This window comes from Botryllus schlosseri, chromosome 16 (assembly GCF_051294905.1).
Source record: "Botryllus schlosseri isolate E-star chromosome 16, Bs_hap1, whole genome shotgun sequence".
In the NCBI taxonomy this organism is placed as follows: domain Eukaryota; kingdom Metazoa; phylum Chordata; class Ascidiacea; order Stolidobranchia; family Styelidae; genus Botryllus; species Botryllus schlosseri.
In genome coordinates this window covers 9526435-9548195 of record NC_137251.1, presented here as the reverse complement: position 1 = coordinate 9548195, position 21761 = coordinate 9526435, and the positions used below count along the sequence as shown (strand labels likewise).

The following is a 21761-nucleotide window of genomic DNA, read 5'->3' as shown; positions in this document are numbered from 1 at the left end:
ATGTATAACCAGGGCTGCCATACCGTTCTTACGTATAAGGCCGATGATTAATTTTTTTAATTTTCATGCCCTTACTTTTGACTGGCGTCCTCAATTTTCGTGTACATTAGTTGCATGTGTGATACGAATGAGGGCTTGAACTAGACCAGATTGCAATGGAGGCCATGTTAACGACCAGGGGAGAAAGTTTTGACCTTAGTTACGTTAGATTCCAAAATTTGCAGGCTACTTGAATGCTTGCTTGTCCTTAGTATTTGATTTCAATGGCAACCCTTGTACAACTCAACAATGTCCGATTCCAGAGTGTCTCTCCACGTAACCAACAAAATCGGGCCGTCGCCGTTTGGCATACACGTCACAAACAAGGTGGACATCAGGTCCGGCATGGACAACAAGGAGCTTTCGATGCGTGTCACAGCGCCTGACGCCGCAGCCCGGGACGGTCAGACTTTCTACACCGATTTGAACGGTTTGCAGATGCAAAAACGGAAGACCGATTTGAAGAAGATACCGATCCAAGCCAATTTCTATCCCATGCCGACCATGGCTTTTATTCAAAATGAAAAAACTAGGTGAGTGATCCACTTTGATTTTAGTATATGTATTGTATTATAGTATAATATGGTCAGTAATGTAGTACATATAGCACAAAGCACTCAAGTACATCACTTCTTGAGTAGACCAGTATTAATACATTTTGTGTTCGAATCACTTATATCGTTTACAAAGAGCTTATCATATCGTTTACAAAGACCAGAACCAGAACCAGAAATTGCTAGCCGTATCCTGTTGCCCAACCATACAGTCCTGTTTCGCATCTGTCCGTAGATCAGCAAGGTATTGTTGGAGTTGGTGAATTGAATTCTTGATATCAATTATCGGGTGATTTTATACCTCCGAATACTCTTTGTATCTATCTCTCTTTACGCTTGCACTCCTTACAGCCAATACTAGCTCGAAGACGTAGCAAATCACGATTTTCAAACCTACAATTACGTAGTGTTTTCCAGAATGTTGCTAAAACGCATGGAGACGAGGGTGTATGACTCGAGACTAGGACGGCCAAGACAGACATTGCATTGTAATTTTGAAGAATAGTTAAGTCACCACATCGGTATTTTGTGTACCAGTCCTGATACTTGGAAAATAGGACCAGAAGCTGTTAAGATATTATAAATGTGAGCCATTCTATATCACTCGAGCAGAGTTGAATAAAGTGAGTTGAACTGGATTGAACCTGTAACTTAACGATGAATACTTGGACTCGGACTCGAGTCACAACAGTATGACTCAACTTGACGCTCTACTCACTGACTTGGACTCGTACTTGACTCGCTGGGGAATAAAAAATGACTCGACTTGACTCGAGTCAAAACTATAAAAATGATATTGACTTGTGACTCGGAACCTCATAACTTGGTTACAACCCTGTTGTAATTTTCTTTGATTAGTAGCGAAGAGCTCGGAAAAATCTTGTCTCTCGAATCATTGTACTCAAGCCTACAGTAAACGTGCAAAGTTTTGTGTACCTCGTAATTGGACCGTTTCCAAACTTTTCCAGGCTAACCGTGCTGACGGCGCAGCCGCGCGGCGTCGCCTCTCTCCTGCCCTCCCAAATCGAGATCGTCCTGGACCGCCGCATGATGCAAGACGACAACCGCGGCATGGCGCAACCCATGAAAGACAACCTGCGTACGCACGACCGTTTCGTAATTTTGATCGAACGGTGGCGCGGCGGCGACAGCGCAAAACCTACCGGCGCAAACCAGTTCCCGTCGGTTTTATCTCATCACTCGCTGCTAGACGTGCTGCATCCGATGTGGACGATGCATTATAAGGGCGTGGACCCGGCACAGGTGTCGCCGCGGTTTAAAGACAGTTTTGTGCCGATGCCCGGGTCCGACCCGGGGGCGGGCGAGTCTAACTTGCCGTGTAGCGTTCATATCGTTAATGTCAGGAGTTTGGAGTCGAAAGAGAGAGATGACGTGCCTGTGGACGAAGCCGCGTTGATTCTGCAGAACTTTGGGCACGAGTGCGGGCTGGATTCGGCCACGCGGTACAAGGCGGCCTGCGTGGCATCGAGGCACGGTAAGAGCTGGTGTCCCGCATTTTTTATAATTTTAGGGCAAGCCTAAAAAGTCGCATTAATGGACAAGTTCCTTTAAATTATTAGTGTATAAGACACTCGAACCGTCCCGTATCCAAGGCTCCGTAGAAAAACTCAATGTTGGCGACTTCAACAAAATCAATAGCCTGAAAAAATTGACCCAGTGAAAATATCATTTTCGGCGGTCCAGCTGAATGTGCGCCAATTCAGAAAGGACCTCTAATTTAAACGACAGTGACATAATCAAGCGATCTATTTACATGTAGCGCCAAATATTTCCAATAAAAAGGTGGTTGCATTAAAAATGGAAAAAAAACTTGCAAAAAGTTGCATGAAAAATCGGAAAGGGTTGGAAAAGTTGCATGAAAAAATGAAGAAAAGTTGCAAAGCAGCTAAAAGCACCATGCTACATAACTTCTGAGTGTTTAGGGAGCTTACGGAAGTTGTGAAAAAAGTTGCAAAAACTTGCCTTAGTAATTAGTGTGTGTAATTTTATTTTATCTTTTATGTACTTGTCACTGGAAATCTTAGAAATGAGGGAAAAATTAAGCTTCCTTGTTGATTACCTTGTAGAAATAACTGGCGATCGGTAAGAAGTATTGCTGAGGAGTACTGGAGTGGGTTTTGTCTGTTCCTGTACATTTTTAGACTTGTGGTTTTTGGCTGTTATAAAGGGATTTTATGCTTATTCCTGGAGAAGTAGAGCTAACCAAAGTATTACGTTTAACTAACTGGCGACGTGTCCTGGAAGTCCAAGTAGAGGGCCGAGTCCTAGTCCAAGTCGTCCAATTGCGTCCGCTGTTCAGTTCTGAGTTCAGACCGGATCAACCGGTGTTTTTCAACTCTGCTCGTGTGACATAGAATGTGTGACACATTCATAGTATAGTTATTGTCCTCAGTCCTAACAGTTTCCAGCTCTATTTTCCAAGTATCAGGACTGATAGACCAAATACCAACGATGTGGTGACTTTGCTCTTCGGAAGTTACAATGATATGTCTGTCTTGGCTGTCCTAGTCTCAAGTCATATTACTTGGTGCGAGTCATGCACAATGACTCGATTACAACTCGGATACAATTCGAGTCGGTAAACAAATTGACACGAGTCGAGTCATTTTACGCATTTGAACGAATGACTCCAGCCATTACAGCCCTGAACAATAGTATGTAATCTCGCCGTGGTATGGTGCGATATTCATCAGTGCTGCAGTAGAAAACAGTTTTTTGATAGGTCTGCATCTGCGATTTCGTGAGTAAAATTGTAATGGCAACGGGATGAAATAGTCCAGGTATCGTCGCGATTGAATATGTATTCAAAAGTTGCAGCTATCCGAACTTTGATTGGTCGTTTTCCGTTAGTCGCGAAGGCACATCCTGCAATATCGAAAGTCTCCCGCCTATGATTAACTGCTACATTAAATCTACTTTTCAAACTACTCATTTTGATTCTTTCCTGGCTCTTTATTCTCTACCTCCAATTGAAGTACTTTTTGTAATGTCTTCGCAGTCGCCACTTCTACTTCGAGGAGCTTGAAATTAAACATTTAAATTTGAGTATTTGGTTGTATCAAGTTACTAGTCTTGAACAAATGTCTATGCTTACCTGGCTATGACTTGTATCTGTAGAGACAGAATAGCATGGTTATCTAAAAATTCATTTGCAACATATTGTCATCTTCACGCGAATAGAACGCAAGGCTGTTGAGTGTTAAGGCCTAGGCCTAGATGCATCTCGGACCCGTTTTCCCATTCACAACCACTTCAGAAATATGTGATGATTGGATTCGTGTCGATTTGGCATGGATGCTTGTAGCAGACTTTGCCAAGAACGGCATTGCGTTGTATTTTTCGTTATCCACTGTTGCAGCGGTCTGCTCCATCTCCGGTGTAGCTGTAGAGTGTAGAGTTTTAGAAAGAGTGTGAAGGCGAAAAAAGTATTATCTACTAACGATAGATGCTATTGTATTGTATTGATGTAATATAACACTCATCCTGTTCTGTATATCGGAAAATAAAACAGGACTTGCATCTGAAGGCATAATCCAAAGTAGGCTGCATTGTAGATTAAAATATTTCCCTGCTTTGTCTTGTGTTGTATGTGGTAACGATTGACTTTTCCGAAAAGTGCTGGAATGCAAAATAGACAGGAAATGATCTCAGAGCGGGACAGCGTTAATGTCCATTTACCAGATGACTGCGCCGCGTTCACTTTTGATTCAGACTTCCTGTGTTTTGTTCGATGGGTTTGGCGGCTTGGTCCTTGCAATTATGTTGCACTTCGTAAGCATTGTTTGATTTTTCCTGGATGCCGTCATTTATGGGCCGTTTCCCAGCTGACTGGATGGGGTTTCGGTTCGGAAAACGCCATTGCCGCATCATTAGGGTTGTCGAGTATCTATCATGTAATCATCAGCGACCACCTTGTGACCACGGGAGTGTCTCGTGATTGAAATAATTGCCTCTATATATTGGATTTTGGATAAGGTTGGATATGAGAATGGTACGTGTTATCGTGAATCGCTAGATGCTGATGATAACCCCTGACAAGTGTCGGCCGAAAATACTGGGGTTTATTTCAGTATGAATATATTACTCAATCATATATTGAAGTGCTGTACTTGCCAGTCTCTGGAATCATATAAAGAAATCACTATTGCCTGATTGATTTCGTGGCTTGTTTTATTACTGCCGTTTGATAGCATAGTCAACAAAATTTTATTTTTCATAAGACAGTGATAACTTCGCATGCTAAACAACCCTAGGATACTCGCAATGAGCTTGACCAAAACTCGCACGTATGCATTATGCTTGCAAATACATAGACACGAACACGAAACCAAATGACTTATTGACCCCGAAATTTAACCATCTTTGCGGAATTGTGCCTTTCGTTGACGCGAGTGGTTCCCAATCCCAAACTTGTGTGCCGCCACAAATTCTCAGGATCGCCGTTAATCTTCTTGAAATTTTGGAAGGAAAACTTGAAACCGCTCTAACCACTTCATTAGCTGGTAAATGGGGACATCCTCTATTCCCAAATGATATCCATCCGCCACATGTTTTGTTGATGTGTTGTGTTAGTAACTTGCGGTTTTACTGTCGGTAATATGATTTATAAACTGATGTTATATCAGGATTAGTCCATATCGACCATATGTATGCGCAATTTTTATATATGTATGCTTGGTAAGCCGCTGTTTCCACAAGAACGAGATGAGTTATACTGTCTTCTTTCAAATCCTATTCCACGATCGGTGCAAAAGCAATCAAAATTATATCATTATTTCCATTTCCATATCTTTTCTGTTTTACTGAAATTGAAAGCTGCTTTAAACGTTTCTTTTCTTTCCAGACAATTCCATCAGCGTCCAAACGCTCTACCCGATGACTTCTATAAAGCCCGTCAGCCTCTCGCTGCAGCGCGACGGCGACCAACAGGCCGTGAGAGAAAACTTTGTAATCGAACCCATGGAAGTGAAGAGCTTCCGAGTGACGCTGAAATAGTCCGGGTGCTTTTTCCCGCGAAGCAGTACACAGTATCGGAAGCGTTTTCGTATTTATTGCGCGCTCGCCACGCAGTCTTTAACTTGACACTGTCTAGTTGGTCTTTTTGTATGCTCCGCGAAAATTCGGGGGTGATGGAAGTGTGGCAAAATGTACGGCTTTATCCCAGCCTTTGTGTGTATCAGACTCGGCGTATTGCGAGTAGAACGAAATCGTTATTCACATCAAATAGTTGTGGTTTTCGTCTATTAGTTAGGACATTTTAACCGCTTAGGACATTTTAACCGCTTAGGCATTGTGCAAATATGCAATCGCCGTTGTCAGAAATATGATCGAAAGCCGGCGTCGCCCGCGTATTATGACGTCAAAGCCTTCGACGATCGGAATGCTTGATCGAATTTGCTTGTTATTTCTAAAGACTATGTTGGATACTGCGTAGCGATGTTTTAAATTTGTGTTTTTTTTTCGATGTATTTATGATCCGAGCGCGCGAGTAGCCATGTTTGAGCGACGTTATAAGTCCGAGAAAACGCACTGTGGACTAGGCCATGTGTTGAAGCCAGATGCAATTTTCTTTTTCGTTCTGACCTACTCTGATCAAAAAGTGCTGCTAAACCGCGATATAAGCTATGCGACGAAATGAAACGATGAAATCGCGACAACTACGTCATCAAAACGCGGGATTGGGTTAAAATTTGGTGGCTAGGCCTGCGTGGCGACACGGCAGGTCGCATCCGACGGAACCTATTGATATAACGGCCAGATCTTCAGATGTCGCATCCTAGTCTGGAGCCATCTACCGTCCTAATTAAAACCCCGAGCCATTCCCTCCATTATTCCCGTCTCAGACAGGCCCAAGTTTGATGAAACCCTAGTTTCTGTGCAAGCACAGCTGAAGTTATGCTTCACGAAACGTTTTCATGCTGTCTGCCATTCGGGATGTGCCGTGCGGCAGCTCACGACCGCAGCGAGTCGGTCGTGTTTTGCGTGCAATTTGCTAATGCGCGATCTTACACCCGCCACTCAGTATGCCTTTGCTCACTTTTTCACTAACTCTTCACTCTATGTGCGTTTGGTGCGTCTATTACATGCGTAAAGGCAATATGGAATATATAGATATATATTTATTTTATAATTTCCCCTTTTCTCAATTCACCACGATTATTAGAATACGAACAACTCGGTGCCAAACTATCGTGCGTCCTATACTCGATTGCTTGCAGGCAACGGCCTTTTTTGCGCAGGCCGTGACATATCTAATAGGCAGTTGATGTGAGTTTATTTAATATCAATAGTGGCCCGCATTTCCTATTAAACTGTAGTGTATATTCTCAAAAAAGGCAGACACTCTACTAGAGACATTCCGTACTAACGTAACCCAATTCCTATTATAAAGAGCTTCTTGGATGTACAAAACATTAATTTACAATTGAATGGTATGTTCATATTGTAATAAACCCGAATATTTTCGGCTGACACTCGTCAGGGGTAATCGTCGGCAACTAGTAGAGAACATTTGGTGGTACAATTGTTGATATACATTGTTCTTCACTGCTAGTGGCTGACGATTGCCCCTGACGAGTTTCAGCCGAAAATATTCGGATTTATTTAAATATGAATACGCCATCGAAATTCCTATTCTCAACCGCGTTCTGTCTGGAACAATCATTCAAGTGCCTTACACGGGTCAGTTGACCTAATTGTCACAAGTCGCATCGATCGTTATGCGTTTAATCGCAGTGTCGCGTCTGTAACGCGGGAAATTGATTGACAGGATGTGAGGATTAATCTATATATCGTGCGCGTTTCGTAACAATGTCTCGATCGGTTTACAGTTTATAGGCAAGACGCGTTCCTTCCGCTCATTCAAAGGACCGGCGACTTGCTAAGAAACGCGGTTCCTGTGCCCTGTGCCTATTTTTCAAAGGTACTATTGCATCTAGCATCTCGACACGCAGCCCGCGGTAATTTGACTGCAACAAGAGCTGAGCGCGTTTAATATTCGATTATCACTCATGGTGACGTCACAACAGAATGATGTGCCTTCTATGAGAGCACAAAGAATATAACGCCACTTCTACATCACATTAAAGAAGACTTTATTTCTACCACTCCTACTTCATCGCACTTCGTCACGATGCTATGGGTTGTTCTACTTTACAGATATGTCACTTCCACTAACGCGCGTAGCTTTTTCCTACATGTTTCGCCCTATTCTTGATCGTGGGACATTGATAATTGCATCTAGACGTGTGCGCAACTATTCAAGCTCCAACTAGTAGAGGGAGTCGGTGTAAACAGTAACGGAAATATTATATCCTCCGCACTGTCCGTGATATTTTATCAACGAAACATGTTCCAATACTGTATTTCAACCGTTGGAGTCTCTAAACCTAGGTCTGTTATCCCGTCATAACGGCGTTCCTCCGGTACTCGACCGTAAGCTTGATATTCGATTAGCAATCGAATCAACTGGGCTTCGATTATGCCCACTCGACTGCAATGCGATGCTGATTCATTGGTTGTGAACTTGTTCTAATCCGGTGGATCGATGCTGTCGGTGCGGTGTGGCCCATATGCTTGCCATTATGTCCGCGCCACCCTTGTTGCGCTGGATTATCATGAATTATGCATATCGCGATTTATGAAGGCTCGCGCGCAATTTTATGTTCATGTTCCATCGCGATTTTGTTCTGTATTGATTTTCCAAATGGTGGTCGATGTCAAGCCCGAGTTATCTTTGTAAACAGGTGTAATGTAAAGCCAGAGTTAAAGTTGCCGTGCGCTTACATGCCCGCATTATGGATATAAAATTTGAAGATAATTGGCAACGGAAATTGTGTCACTCCGCTGTAGTGACGTCAACACTAAGCTTTATGACGTCACGATGAATTGACTTTTGAAATTTATACAGTTCAATTTCGACGCAAGAGTGCAAAATAGATTACAGTTTATATATTACCATTATTCCGTTGTATCGCTGCTATATTGATTTTGTGTGGTTTGAGTATATTTTAGTTTCGCAATTACAGTTATTCTATACCCGATAAATTGATAGGGTATTCCCTGGTATGTTTAGCCCCGGCGATTCAATGCTCCAGTTCTATTGAAAACCAGCGGAGCTTTATATTGCGTGTAAGCCGCTCCCGTTATTGTAAACTTGCGATGTCGTAATGGTTCCGGAAATTCATTGATAGCGTTCTGTTTGCGAATTTGTCCGTATCTGTTCCGGTTTCTGGACAATGATCTCCCGCGGGTGGTAAAAATAATGAAACTGGCCATCGTATTCGTACACGTTTCGAATATGCTCCTACACAAAGCTTCTCGAACCGCCTGCCGACTCTATAGCTGTTTAATTTGACATGTTCGTCTTATTTTCTTAGTTTTCATGGGCAATGACGGGGTCCCTTACGTCTGAGACAGAAAATTGCACGACTTCTAGGTTAATTATTCGCGGGTGCAATAAGTGTGCAGACTTTCGATCTCTGTTGTCCGTTCGCGGTTCTGTTTTTCTGTTGCCGTATTCCGTACGGACTTGGCTTTGTGATTTTCTTTGCAGTTTATGACAGACACTGTTTTCTTTTCGAATTGATGTTTTTTTCGCGCGTGTGCGTCGAAATTTACGTAGGAATGTAGCTTACAGTTGGTTTTCCAGATAATATAACATCGACTTATCACGTTGCTAGATTACTCTATGGTTCGTTTGGGTTATGCGAAGGCATTACTGCGTGAAAGATTTTCTACAAGATTCAATGTTTGTCGACCACTGAATTCAGAGCGCAAGGGCCAACCAACTGTTATACTTCGGAAAGTGTATGGTCGCAATACTCTGCCCTCAATCTCAGAAGGGTATCGTAACCGGTGTTGTTATTGTATTGATGAAATTCTTCATACTCGTGCCATATCCATGTATTAAAGGTGGCACAATACGACATACGTTGATTTGACAAAGTACATTGTCTAACGGAATATAGCAGTTGTTCCCAGTGGGTGGGGAATTCAGGACTAACTGGTCGGTGACAGACGCACTTGTAAAATACATTTTGAATTCGGAAAATTTTGCAGGATTCCGCTACACAAGTTTCGTGTTGCAGTAAAAGGCGATCGTCTATATCTACTGTTAGACCGTCCCAATGATATTACGTGCACTCAAATAAGCAAATAGCTTGCGAAGTTTATTAAAATTGAGTGACAAAAGTTAAAGGAAAACACGACCATAGCTCTATCGACCTAGGATTCACTGTAGTCGGAAAAATTATATCAGAAACTGCCAATTGCTCTTGCACGTATCTTCACTATCAATTCCTGAGCGTCTTAACTTACACCAATATCAAGTGGTTACTATACAAATTTACCAATTAATATTGGAGTTGAGCATGAAGAAAAAATGTTGGTTACCACTGGGACAAAGGAACCGAACCAATGATGATGATGGGGTGCTACAAAATCTTAAAAAGTAGTTGGGTACGATGCATACAACGCACTTGGTAATCACCCGTTCAAGTATAGCGATTTCCTACAACTCGTCTCTGACTGGTGTAGCTGCTCCGGAATGGCGTAATCTCGAAAGTGTTACAGGCGGACGTCGATTGTGACGAAGTTCACTTTAAAATGATGCAAATCTGCCATAAATTGGTTTCTGATCGAAAACTACCGGGAAAGTATGACACTACTACGGTAGTCAGTAAAGGAGTGGGCCTTGCTTGTAATTTCTCCGAATACCGAAGTAGGTTTTGCCTCGTGCTACTAACCCAAATGGCTATGATTGAGGAACTTCTGTTGTTACTTAGAGTTTTTCGGCAAAGCAAAACTACTAGGGATGGTGTGAACCTCTGAAAGGTTCAGGTTCGCGTGAACGTGAACCTTTTTGAAAGGTTCTGTGTGAACGCGAACGTGAACCTCATGACGTCACGCGACGTCATATTGCTAATTACAGCCCTATGTTTTAATGAAGTAATAGCCTATAATGTACACGATACCTAGCGATGACTCAGGCCACATAATGCCACAATGCTGAAGTACATATTTGCGTTTTAAACATCGCTAAATGTATCAACTGAGGCAATCAAATGATATAATAATCCCATAAAATCAATATCTTCCGACGCTTTGCCGACAATTTCGACGAGGACTTGCCAGGGGAACATAAGCTTACGTCTTAAAAGTCCAGGCCAGACCAGAAATTGCATTCGGCGTCTGATTATTGCTACATTGATATTGAGCAGAGTGTAAAACAGGTTTCCATACTTGCTACTGATATTACCCCACAAGTTATACAGTTGTAGCCAACACCTCAACCGCACGGATTTGGTTTTAATGATACAGTAAACCCGCTATATTTGTTACATCAGAAAACGATGCCAATCTCATTTATTGGTTGGATATGCATCATTCGCCGACTACATGTAGTGTATTTCGCTCGTGATGTTGTGTAATTGCGGGTCAATACCACAGCAGAGAGTCACTAAATATTCACAATCGGAAAGCTGGATATTTCGAGCAAACTTTTGTAACAAAGCATGTAAAATTTTTGAGATTGTCAAGGTGCATGGTCGTTTAGTGTTGATATTTTTAAGCTGCCAGCGCCGTGTATAGAGTGGTCCGCAGTTGAAATGCAATACATTCGAACCAAAGACGTAATATTGAAGTGAAAATTGTAATATATGAAAAAGGTTCACAGTGCAGAACCTACCAAGGTTCTGTTGTGAACGTGAACCTCCAAATTTTCGAGGTTCACACGCAGAACGCGAACGTGAACCTCACGTTCACACCATCCCTAAAAACTACCTGATTTTTTTCGCTTTGAAAATGGTAAAATAGAGTTAAGAGCGGAATTGTCATGACAAATGAGCGAGCGAGCCCTTGTACCACGGTAACGGAATATATCCTCGAGAATTGCACCAAATTATACTTTGCAGTGTCGTTATTGTCATTTAGCGTAAGTAGGGAAGATGCACGCTGCAGTTTCGAAACCAGCCACCTCCGAGTAGATGGCAAAAGTATGCGACCTGCATCCACCAAATCGACTTTCTGAAACGACTTGACTACTAAGATCTGTATTTTCTACATGACTTGAAATAGTTTTGACATGTCTTAGAAATTACTACTTCCGCCGATACTTCTATTAAGTAGCATATCGGACCAACCTGCCGTCTAACTTAACATCATACCCAACTGCTTAGTTTTTCGTGTTTTGACAATGACGATTGGCGAATACTAACCAATTCTCTTTCTCGTCAGTCGCAACACGCTGTTATTGGGTCGTCTGGCAAGTTTATTGCGACGGTCGGTCATACATGATAGGACTGACACTGTTTCATATGGCTATCGCACGCACGGGGTGCAAGACGGTAGCTTTATTGCATCATCGTTGTGTCGGCCAATAGCTCAATCAATCAATCGGCGGTAGTCTTAGCGCTATCAATGACCTGACACCATCCATATAATATCACTCCAGACCGTAAGTTATATTGTTGAAAATTTTAACTCATATCGATTGTAAGTTCTTGCAAGTCATTTTAAAGCGAGCCACGGAATTCCATGATCATGATCATGGATGTATTTTTTTATTATTCAGGATGTCAGTCAGTTTGCTGAGTTCTTGGAGCAATGGATAGCAGATTTCTTCAGCACCTATGCTGACCTGCGCATTATTAACGAAATCGCAGTCAGACGACCATTGCTGAAAGTAGGCTAAGGTAACGTAGCGACCAGTAAAGCGCTGTTTAAGAGGTTTTAAATATATATCGATCAGATTAGAACCTCAGCTCCTTGTCGATATACGATCCACCTCAACCCAAAGATGTTGGCGAGGTCTTGGTGATGTTGAGCAGCTTTTCCGACATTCTTATGCACGCTGGCTAGTATTTATAGTGTAAATACGAAGTGTGTCCGGCACCACGTGTAATGAACCGCGTAGGAGCACGCACGCATCTATATTACACTTCATTTGATCTGCGGCCCGAACAATGAACAAAATCACGAATCTCTCGTTATCTAATTATTATTATCAATCGCAACGGCGTAATTTCGATAATTCATTATACACTTGCCGATGAACAAGTCCACATCGCGCCGTATCCGCACTCTTTCGCCATCGCTTACGGATCACCGCGTCCTAGTGCTTGTCAGGTTTCGACAGCAGGACCTTTGCGAATAAATCCCTACAAAAGCGGCGCTTAAAATGGAATAAAACGTCATAAGGTGTTTTCCCAGTCGCTGGCCGTAGTCCGGACGTAATGAATGTCTTCACGTTGGGATTCCCTCATAATAGTGAACCGAGCGTATGGCTCCCGCTTACTAATGCATTTGATAACTCTCTGGCGGACTGGCTTTTCAGTTTGCACAGTTCCTGAGTCACCTACACCTGAAATACCCCTGTCTATGTTAACTGGATCCCACACCAGTAACTATCACGCAAGCTGGTGAGTCTACAAAGCAATATATTCGAAGCATATAATACAAGAAATGCACACCAGCATTAAATTCCACTTGGCAAACTATCAACAAAGAGAGTGATAAAATTCAAGTAAAACTACGTAAAATCAATCATTTAATCAACTTGCAATAGGAAGCAATAATCATCGCGCGGCTGTGTAGTTATGAACGATAATGTACAAGTACAATGATAGCAAAACTACGTTTTGGAATTTTGTGTCTTTTGAATTGTAATATATGGTTGTGAGAATGTTGCTTTCTCGTACTTTGGGTCGTTTTACAAATAAAATATACACCACTATCCTATCACGATATCACTAGTAGTTTAGTATCCCACCCCGAAAATTGATGCGGACCGCTACAATAAAATAATAGGCCATGAATCTCCAAGTGTTGGAACTGAAAATCGTAGAAATGTAAAAAATATATGTATATACGAACAATGAAATTCATGATGTACTGCATGATTCGCTTCATGAATCTGTGAAAAGTTTAAGTTAATATATATAAATCGTAGCAATAACATGAGGGGCCAATAGAAATGCCAAATGAGTCACACTGTCACTATTTCATTGGAACTAGAACAGGTGTCACAATATCCAAAAGCTGTCCTGTTCAATGTGTGCTTCTAGCCCATTCAGCTTTACATAAAAAAATGAGCGTCGGCAGAATCTTACCATTTTTGCTTGATGCCGTTGATGATCTTGTCCCAAAACCATTCTTCCTTCATGGTCCTCGTCAGGTCACAGCATCCCAGATAATCGAATATATTCCGGTTGGTGAGCTTCTTGTACTTCACTGGGATGATCGTTTGTCGCCGAGAGGCTGAGAACGCATGGGATTATCCAAAGATTATTATAAATCAAACCAAAATATTATCTCCTGCATCGGGATTGCCAGATAACACTCAGTCTTGAGGGCCAAACACGCCAATTTCAGTAGTCAAATGGCCAAATTGTAGTTTTACAGTCATGTCCAATGGAAATTGTATTTCTGTATTGGTATTGCTCATTCAACCAAAGGCATTTCTAGATGTAGTAGTAGTAGTAAGCAAATAATATCATAGAAAATTCAATGAGCATAGTGCATATAATTATGTATAGTGTATACACGACTGTGATCAAATTGAAAACCACAAAGTGGTTAGGCACATAAATCTGTGTATTTACTGTAACATATTGCCAGACAAGTTAGCCGTGTAAAGCATATTCACTTTCACGACCAAACTACACTCATAGCATTCTTCTTGTTAGAAAACACAGTCACATTTCAAGCAGTTCAAACATCCTCCCCTATTTTAAGGATGACGTGATTACGTGTCACAGGGTACGGGAATATCAACAGTGCCTAACAACTACCAAAACCTGACAGCGCATCTAGACAACAGGCCTACTAGGACAAAACACTATATAGTACAATAACAAACTATGCAGATTCTGTAAGTACAGCCAGTTTCGCTCTCAAAAGTAATTGACTTCAAAACGTGCCGTCGCTTACCTGGATCCTGACTGATAGCCAAGTTCGACTGCCATTCGTGTTCTTTACTCGCGAAAAATTCATCGGAGAGTATCACCACGAGTTTGCGAGACCTTGAATCACGAGACATACAGATGATTAAACCGAGCGTTTGCAGTTAAAAACAAAGAGAAGTCACTGAACAAGTGCCTGGATCTAGGAATTTGGTAACGTGACCGGGAAATTCGCAAGCTGGAAATTAATTTCAACAGCAAACTATGGTGCGGCGGGAACTGCAGACCAGCCTATTCATTGCTAGGGCCCTAGGGGCGTATTTTTTTTATCACACTGGATGAGCTAAAACTCGCATTTTTTTTCAGACAGTTGGGGGAGTAAACACGAAACAGTTACAAACACTGTTTTAGTGTGAGCTAGGCCAGCTATCATACCTGACTGAAACAATCCAAAACATTCTACTGCAATAACTTCACTTCCACTGGTTGGAATTGCACCAAATTTTACATACATCGTTTTTGTAAACATCCTAACAATTCCACGGGGTAGCCAGTAATCTTTGACCAATTTATATATATAGCCTATTTCTATTTAACATAAATCCAAAACTTTTTTCTGGTACATTAATGTTTCTATGTAGCTTTTATTATCAAGTAGACGAAAAAATTTGAAAAGTAAATTTTTTTTGAACAGCCTCAAAGTAAACATACATTTCCAGATGTACATAATCATGACAACCATCTTACTACTGAAGGTAAGATGCAAGAACACTCGTGAATGTATTGTATTGAAGAGCCCAACCCAGCTCGCATTAGCTCAGCTCAAGACTTCACCAGTTCACACCTAGGTCTTCCACAGAATACACAGCATGGTATATTTACCGTGACTAAAAATCGAACGTCGAGGCTACAGAACCACTTATTTACCATGTCGGCAATGCAGCAGACAAACGAAAAACATTTACCAATCTAGCGAAAAGTAATTACATGATATCATCGACAGCAGATAATAACAAATAGTGATAAGACCTCGACTCACCTTTTAAACATATAATTCATGGCGTCGGTGAAAGCGAATTGTCCCGGGGTGATGTCGCGATCGGCGAAGCAAAGTTTGAGCTTCGCTTCAACTTCTACTTTAGGCAGGAAACGGTCGATAACAAAATCTTTGTCGGCCATGTTACAAAGTACAAACGCGTCGAACATCGTTTCTGGAAATAGATGATGAATCGTTTGCATTCAACATCCTGGTCATAGCGATACAATTCATATTCCACCAGTTCGCATAATAAAAGGTTAACTAACATATCAGTTCAACCTTGTCGAGATGGTCCAAAAGAGTGGCTAAGTTGGAAGAGTTGCAGAATGCGGTTAGTATTATATCTATATGTAAAAATGTGGAGAATAGTAGCCTACTCCCTTTATATGGTATTTTTGCTCAGTGACTAACAGGCCAAGGACAAACCACTTGACATAATTACAAAGTGCGCAAATTGGCAAGCAGTTTCCATACCCTTACATTAAGAAAACTTTCCGCAGCAAGATGCAAAATACCGAATGCAACAAAAACAAAATAATTATTTCATACGCAAGCCACAGTGTTTTACGAGGTCTCGGTGAAATATCATCAATTAAAAATCGTTCAGGCACACAAAAATGAACTCACAAATACAGTATGTCCAGTAAACACGGTGACTAATGACTAACAGACGAGAACGATAATAATCGGGTAACTGAAAATTCGTGGTAAACAGCACTCTCTAAGTAGGTTATTATCATAAATTCGGTGGAAAAATATCCCTAACAGGAAAACGGCTTCATCTACTATGTCAATGTCACCAATGTCGCTAAATATTCTTCATGAGTAACATCAATTTGGGCAACTATCTCAACTCTACCACGAAATATTTCATGATTCTAATTGATCAGCGTCAATGACAGCAACTATCTTGACTCTTACAAGAAATATTTCATCATTCTACTTCAGCAGCATCAATCTCGGCAACTATCTAACTATCTAGCTAGACTCAAATAATGACATATTTCCTGGCAGAGTGGAGATAGTTGTTGGCATTGATGCTACTAAAGTAGAATAGCAGGCAACATTGTCCATTGACAAAATAGATACACCGCAGGAAAACCAATCAGTAAGAGAGCAAGTGTACATTACACACCTTTGTAAAACGTACCTGGTTCGCTTGGCTGAACTGTGTCCACCTGAACTGGCCTTGAGGAGTTGCTAGTAGCCGGATGTTCCGTGTATGTCTCCGGCGTGGATGAAAATGAGGACGGCTGGGGATAGCTTACAGACGGTAGAAAGAACGGTGCAGAGTAAGGGGATGGGGCGGGTGAGTACGCCGGGTAGTATGGATGGGTCATGGACGGAGTTGATGGCGGCATCACCGACCCGTAAGGGTGGCTTGCAGGGTCGTATTCGAAACTTGAACTTTTGCGAATATTCCTCTGCGAGCCTTCGTGCCTGGCGGCATCTTTCACTGCGAAAGTTTTCTTACCGTCAACATCAGACTAGTACAAACTACCAATCAACTTATTTAAAAGTAAACTAACTATGGTACAGTTTTTTTTTTGAGTAGCCTAGTTTTAGTTGGAGTTGTGGATTTTGAAAAGTGAGTATAGGTACCTGGTAGTTCTAGTTCTAGTTGTGAGCTTTAGAAAGCAAGTAATTCTAGCTCTAGTTGCGCATTTTTAAAATACCGTACTTTGTACAAGTCTGGTCAAAATAAAGTGAGATTATCACTTTTGGCGGCATTAGTTGATGCTGTGAGTAGGCAGGCCTGTACAACTAATACATATACATACGTGCAAATTTACTGTAAGCTGCAAAAGCCTGCAATTGATATCGAAATAATCAAAGGAAACCTTCAACTTCAAGTAGTATCGATAAGTGAGCGCTCTGCAGTGAGAATAAAAGACGACGTACATATATATTCTGGGATGTCAGTGATTACGTCGAGTCGCGCCAAATCCTTGTTCAGTATCGTGATAAGTTCGCCGATGGTGTGCTGGCCCATACGTGCCCAAGCTTGAATCACGGCCATCGTTGGACTTTTCTCGTTTTCAAATTTTTTGATCTGCGATACACAAAATTTACCAATAAGAAGTCGCAAAATCATAGAAATGAAGAATATCAACTATTGCAGGAAACACGGCAAAAACCATCACATGGGTCCCGGTAGAGGTCATTGCCTATGCCTACCCTATTCTGGTCGACTCTAATGTCGGTAACGGTGAGCATAAGGATGACAAACTTCCTTAAACCACTGTACGAACATACAAGGTATAGTAAGTGTGTAGCTCCAAATCACAAAGATGTTGAATATTATACCGTTGCTCGCAGCAATCTTGGATGGAACACAGTGTAATCAAATATTTATAGAGAACCAGTAAGATACGAGACTTGAAGTTCCTTTCACCATACCAGAATTTCACTACACTACCGACAAGATCATTCTGCAGTATCAGTATTGACGATTACATGCGATATTCGTGAGGAGTTCTATATAAACAAACCATATGGTGTGGCTTTAGAATTGAAACTATAACTTCATATTGCTAATTTATTTTTAGAAACGGGTGACACTATGTGTTATGATGAAGTAACTGCTTGCAATTCTGATATCGGACGACCTCTTTCAGCCTATCCCCAATGCGCTAAACAATACAGCTCAGTTCAGTGGAAGTCGATTCTCCACAGATGGTCATCTTATGTTCTCTTTTTCATTTAAATACCGTGTCTTGGAATCTATGATCATGAAGGGCAAAAGTCTATTCTCAGGAAGAAAAAAAAGGAACAGCTCTACATTACACTTATTAAATATTTCACAAATGTTCTGTGTTGTCGTTTTCAGTAGGCCTATAGGCTATATAGTTGCACGCATGTACATCAATTGGAGAGATAAGACATCAAGTTTTAAATTGATTTAGAAATTTGGAATGTATTTTTCAGCAAGGTATCGTAGTAGACAGTTCATTGGTTTACTTTGTGCCCACATCACAATGATGCCAGTGCTGTAAAGTAGCCTACGACTTCATTAGGAATAGTTGTGTGTGAAAGACATTTAAAAAAAGTTTGTTCATTTTGTGACAGTCAAATTTACCGATGTTTGGCAGTAAAAGAGAGGCTAAACAGCATAGTCGCATTTCTTCGAAAAGATACCAAAAGGCAAACTCAAGCATTAAATCAAGTTTCCAATACAGACCTTCGGGTTGCATTCATTTGACGTAATTGGAATTTGGGTTAAATTTGATTACTGAAGGTTAGCAGGTCCACAACATTTACATTGGTATTTCACCGTTCCACCTAATGAAAAAGGCTGAGAACCACTGCGCTAGATAACAGATACCGCAACGGCCCTTCGAGAGAACAAACATTGCACGCATCATCGATGTTTCACTAACCTCCCAATTGTTGAAACTCATGCACTCTGCCATCATCTTCCAATTCAGCGACGGTAGCATTTCGGGATCCAACCGGAGTCCCATTTGATAAAGCGTCTGGTATCCGAGTATGGTCAGCGGCTTATGCATGACAGGCTGTAACTTTTCTATTGCCGCCACTTGTGGCACTTGCTGAGGGCATGCGGGCAGATACGTCACAACATGATGCGTACTTGGGCTCCGTTCTATGGATGTGTAAGGAGGTGCTGGCAATGATATGGACGTTGTATCAGAAGTGTAAGGGTATGTGGAGTCTGGGCCTTTTTCTCCATATCGATCCATATCATTCATTGCTCTGGGCTCAGGAGATGTGGGATGCCAGGAGCTGTCCAACTCTTTTTTCACTTGACCGTCCGGGTGTTCTCTTGGAACATGGCTGCTCTGCGTGCTATGCATTTGCTGCACGCTCGATACATTTTGTGTTTCAAATGAATATCTTGACCCCGTTGTACTGTCGCATACCCCTACCTCTTGCGGCTGGCGGCTCATTCTACTAAACCTACTATTCCTATATTAACTGAAGATATTTTTCAATCATGTTAGTTTGACTTGACTTGCGTCATCATCAACATGGATTGGAGTGAAGTAGGATATTCTGGTAGGTATAAGTAATATATACTATACTTCAACTCCAACATGTACTATTCATCGTCAATGATCACATTTTACGCGGCGATCACATTTTAGTGAGCTCCTCCGTATAGGGATAATAACACATATGTTCACCACACAACGAATACAGCTACTGTTGTTAATGGCATGCAGACCACAGTCACCTAGTATAAACTATATCTGGCAAAATCTATTTTTGACACTGATCAAGTCAGAAAAAAGACAAATGCGATAGATGCTAATTTTTAAGTACACTGGAAGTACTATGTTATAGTTGAGACATATATTTGATTAAAAATGCAGATGAATGGTCGAACAACATAAGATATTGTTATTCAACATATGTTGGTACATCATTAACTTTCAAGGTTGGTCGTTAATTGATTTGTAACAATGAAGAAATAACTTTACAGTGATGATGTTTCAAGAGAATACAGAATACCGTAGATAACAGGACACTTGAGCAAACTCAGCACAGCAGAACGAGATGATGATTATGGACTGATGACTAGGAGTCAGATATATATTTGGTGTGCCACGAAAGTTCCCAACTTCACACACCTTTGAGCAGTGAGTGAACATGAGACACCGATTCGATTCCATATTGGCCAAGTAACAAAACAGAATCAAAACTATCAAAGAGATGTGAGAATACACAAGTTGTATTTTGAAGCGATTTTGAGGCTATCATCCAATTCCCATTCATATGCAGAATTACTGTGATTCTGGAAATTGGTGATGTTTATAAATTAACTTTCCTAAAATACCCGTGTTTTACTGAAGATAGCACACTCAGACATGATTCCAAGTTATCGTAATTTTACATCAAGGATCAGCGTGCATAATTTAGTTGAACGGGCCTCATTCGAGATCGACTTCACTATATACACTTCCCTATTATTGTTGGTTATATAAATTTGTATAGCCTACGGTACGCCTTCTTTCATTAGGGAATCAGTTTCTTAACCGCAATGAGTACGAACTCTCGATTTGGCCGCTACTCCTCAAACCCAATTTGGCGATGCCTCAACTACCAAAACCATGACATCTCGCACTGATGCGACTGTCAACCAACTATATCGCTGCATGTGATAAACCGAAACAAATTCGAGACAAAAGCCTCGATGTCGACGTAACGGGACTTTCCGAAGAATGAGAAAAAATATTTTATTTTCGTGCTATCGATAGGTTCAAAGTTCAGACAAAGCTACTCACTGAGCCGTCGAGATGTTCTTGGCACTGCACGGGTACACTACACTGATAAAACAATAGTACTCTACTCTCGAATAAAACTACGGTTTACGTAACTCAGTGGTTTAGCTGAGAGGAACCAATCCAATGTAATCTTCATTTATTTCTAGGGTTACCATATTTTGGAAATCTAAAAGAGGACCTTTTTCAGAAATTTGAGACTTGCAAATCCGGAGAAGAATTCTCAAAAATCGGTGAATTTTTCCGACTTTGTGATCGGTTGACTAAAAACAAGTAAACTTTCACGCTCAGAGCCCAAAATAACGTTTCTTTCTCCACATTGCCGGGTGGTTGACTAAAAAAAAAGAAGGTCAACTTTTCGCCCAGCCGGAGCGTCACTTCTGTGCTAATTTACGGCATATCACTCGCATTTTGCTCTGAATATGACCTAAATTTTCAAAAAAGAGGACAAAATCTCAAAAAAAGAGGACAAAAGGGCGTCCTCCGAGGACACTTTCAAAAAAGAGGACAAATCCTCTTAAGAGAGGACGTATGGTAACCCTATCTATTTCCAATGTTAAGTTGGCAAAATTTCTATCGTCGATCTGCCGCAGGGAGAAGGGTTGGTGTGATTGCAAGCAAAATAAGGTCATACGTAGGTACGCAGCACCGTAACTGCCGCACCCCAAACCCCCCAAATTGGGGGGGGCGAACTCGAAGGGGGCCCAAAATTATTTCGTGAATTAGCATAAATCATAGAGTATTTTTTCAAAATTTATGCAAGTTTTTCAAAATTTTTTCGCGCTGGCCGCGAATTCAAGATGCCATTTATCTTTATTATTGGGTATTGGGCCATTACCGCGCCACGACCCACCAAGACATGCAATCAAGTTTTAAGCCATATAACATGAGACTCCAAGAAGTGTGCCAGAACGATCGGCAGCGAGAAAACCTTTGCCGAAAAGGACTATGCCGTTATGCCGAC

The 21761-nt window shown here is 41.3% G+C and overlaps 2 protein-coding genes across 3 annotated transcripts in view; one reads left to right on the top strand and one right to left on the bottom strand.

The window, feature by feature from the left end:
• Window positions 1–9286, top strand: part of LOC145459123 (alpha-mannosidase 2-like) — a 34888-nt gene extending 25602 nt beyond the window's left edge. The window contains exons 16-18 of the mRNA XM_080337749.1: window positions 303–572; window positions 1562–2088; window positions 5458–9286. Of these exons, the coding sequence (XP_080193875.1) occupies window positions 303–572; window positions 1562–2088; window positions 5458–5609 (949 nt within the window). The 3' untranslated portion in view covers window positions 5610–9286. The remainder of the gene's footprint in view (window positions 1–302; window positions 573–1561; window positions 2089–5457) is intronic.
• A 3748-nt stretch (window positions 9287–13034) lies between these two features.
• Window positions 13035–19519, bottom strand: LOC145459124 (myeloid differentiation primary response protein MyD88-like). 2 transcript variants are annotated; one of them, XM_080337750.1, is made up of 7 exons: window positions 18935–19519; window positions 17457–17607; window positions 16690–17010; window positions 15555–15726; window positions 14544–14635; window positions 13724–13871; window positions 13035–13527 (listed from the first exon to the last, which is right to left on the bottom strand). In XM_080337750.1, coding segments are annotated over exons 1-7 (1413 nt in total). In that variant the 5' UTR covers window positions 19463–19519; the 3' UTR covers window positions 13035–13526. The 2 variants fall into 2 exon arrangements, with proteins under 2 accessions (XP_080193876.1, XP_080193877.1); XM_080337751.1 differs by having other exon boundaries at window positions 16705–17010.
• Between the last annotated feature and the right edge of the window lie 2242 nt (window positions 19520–21761).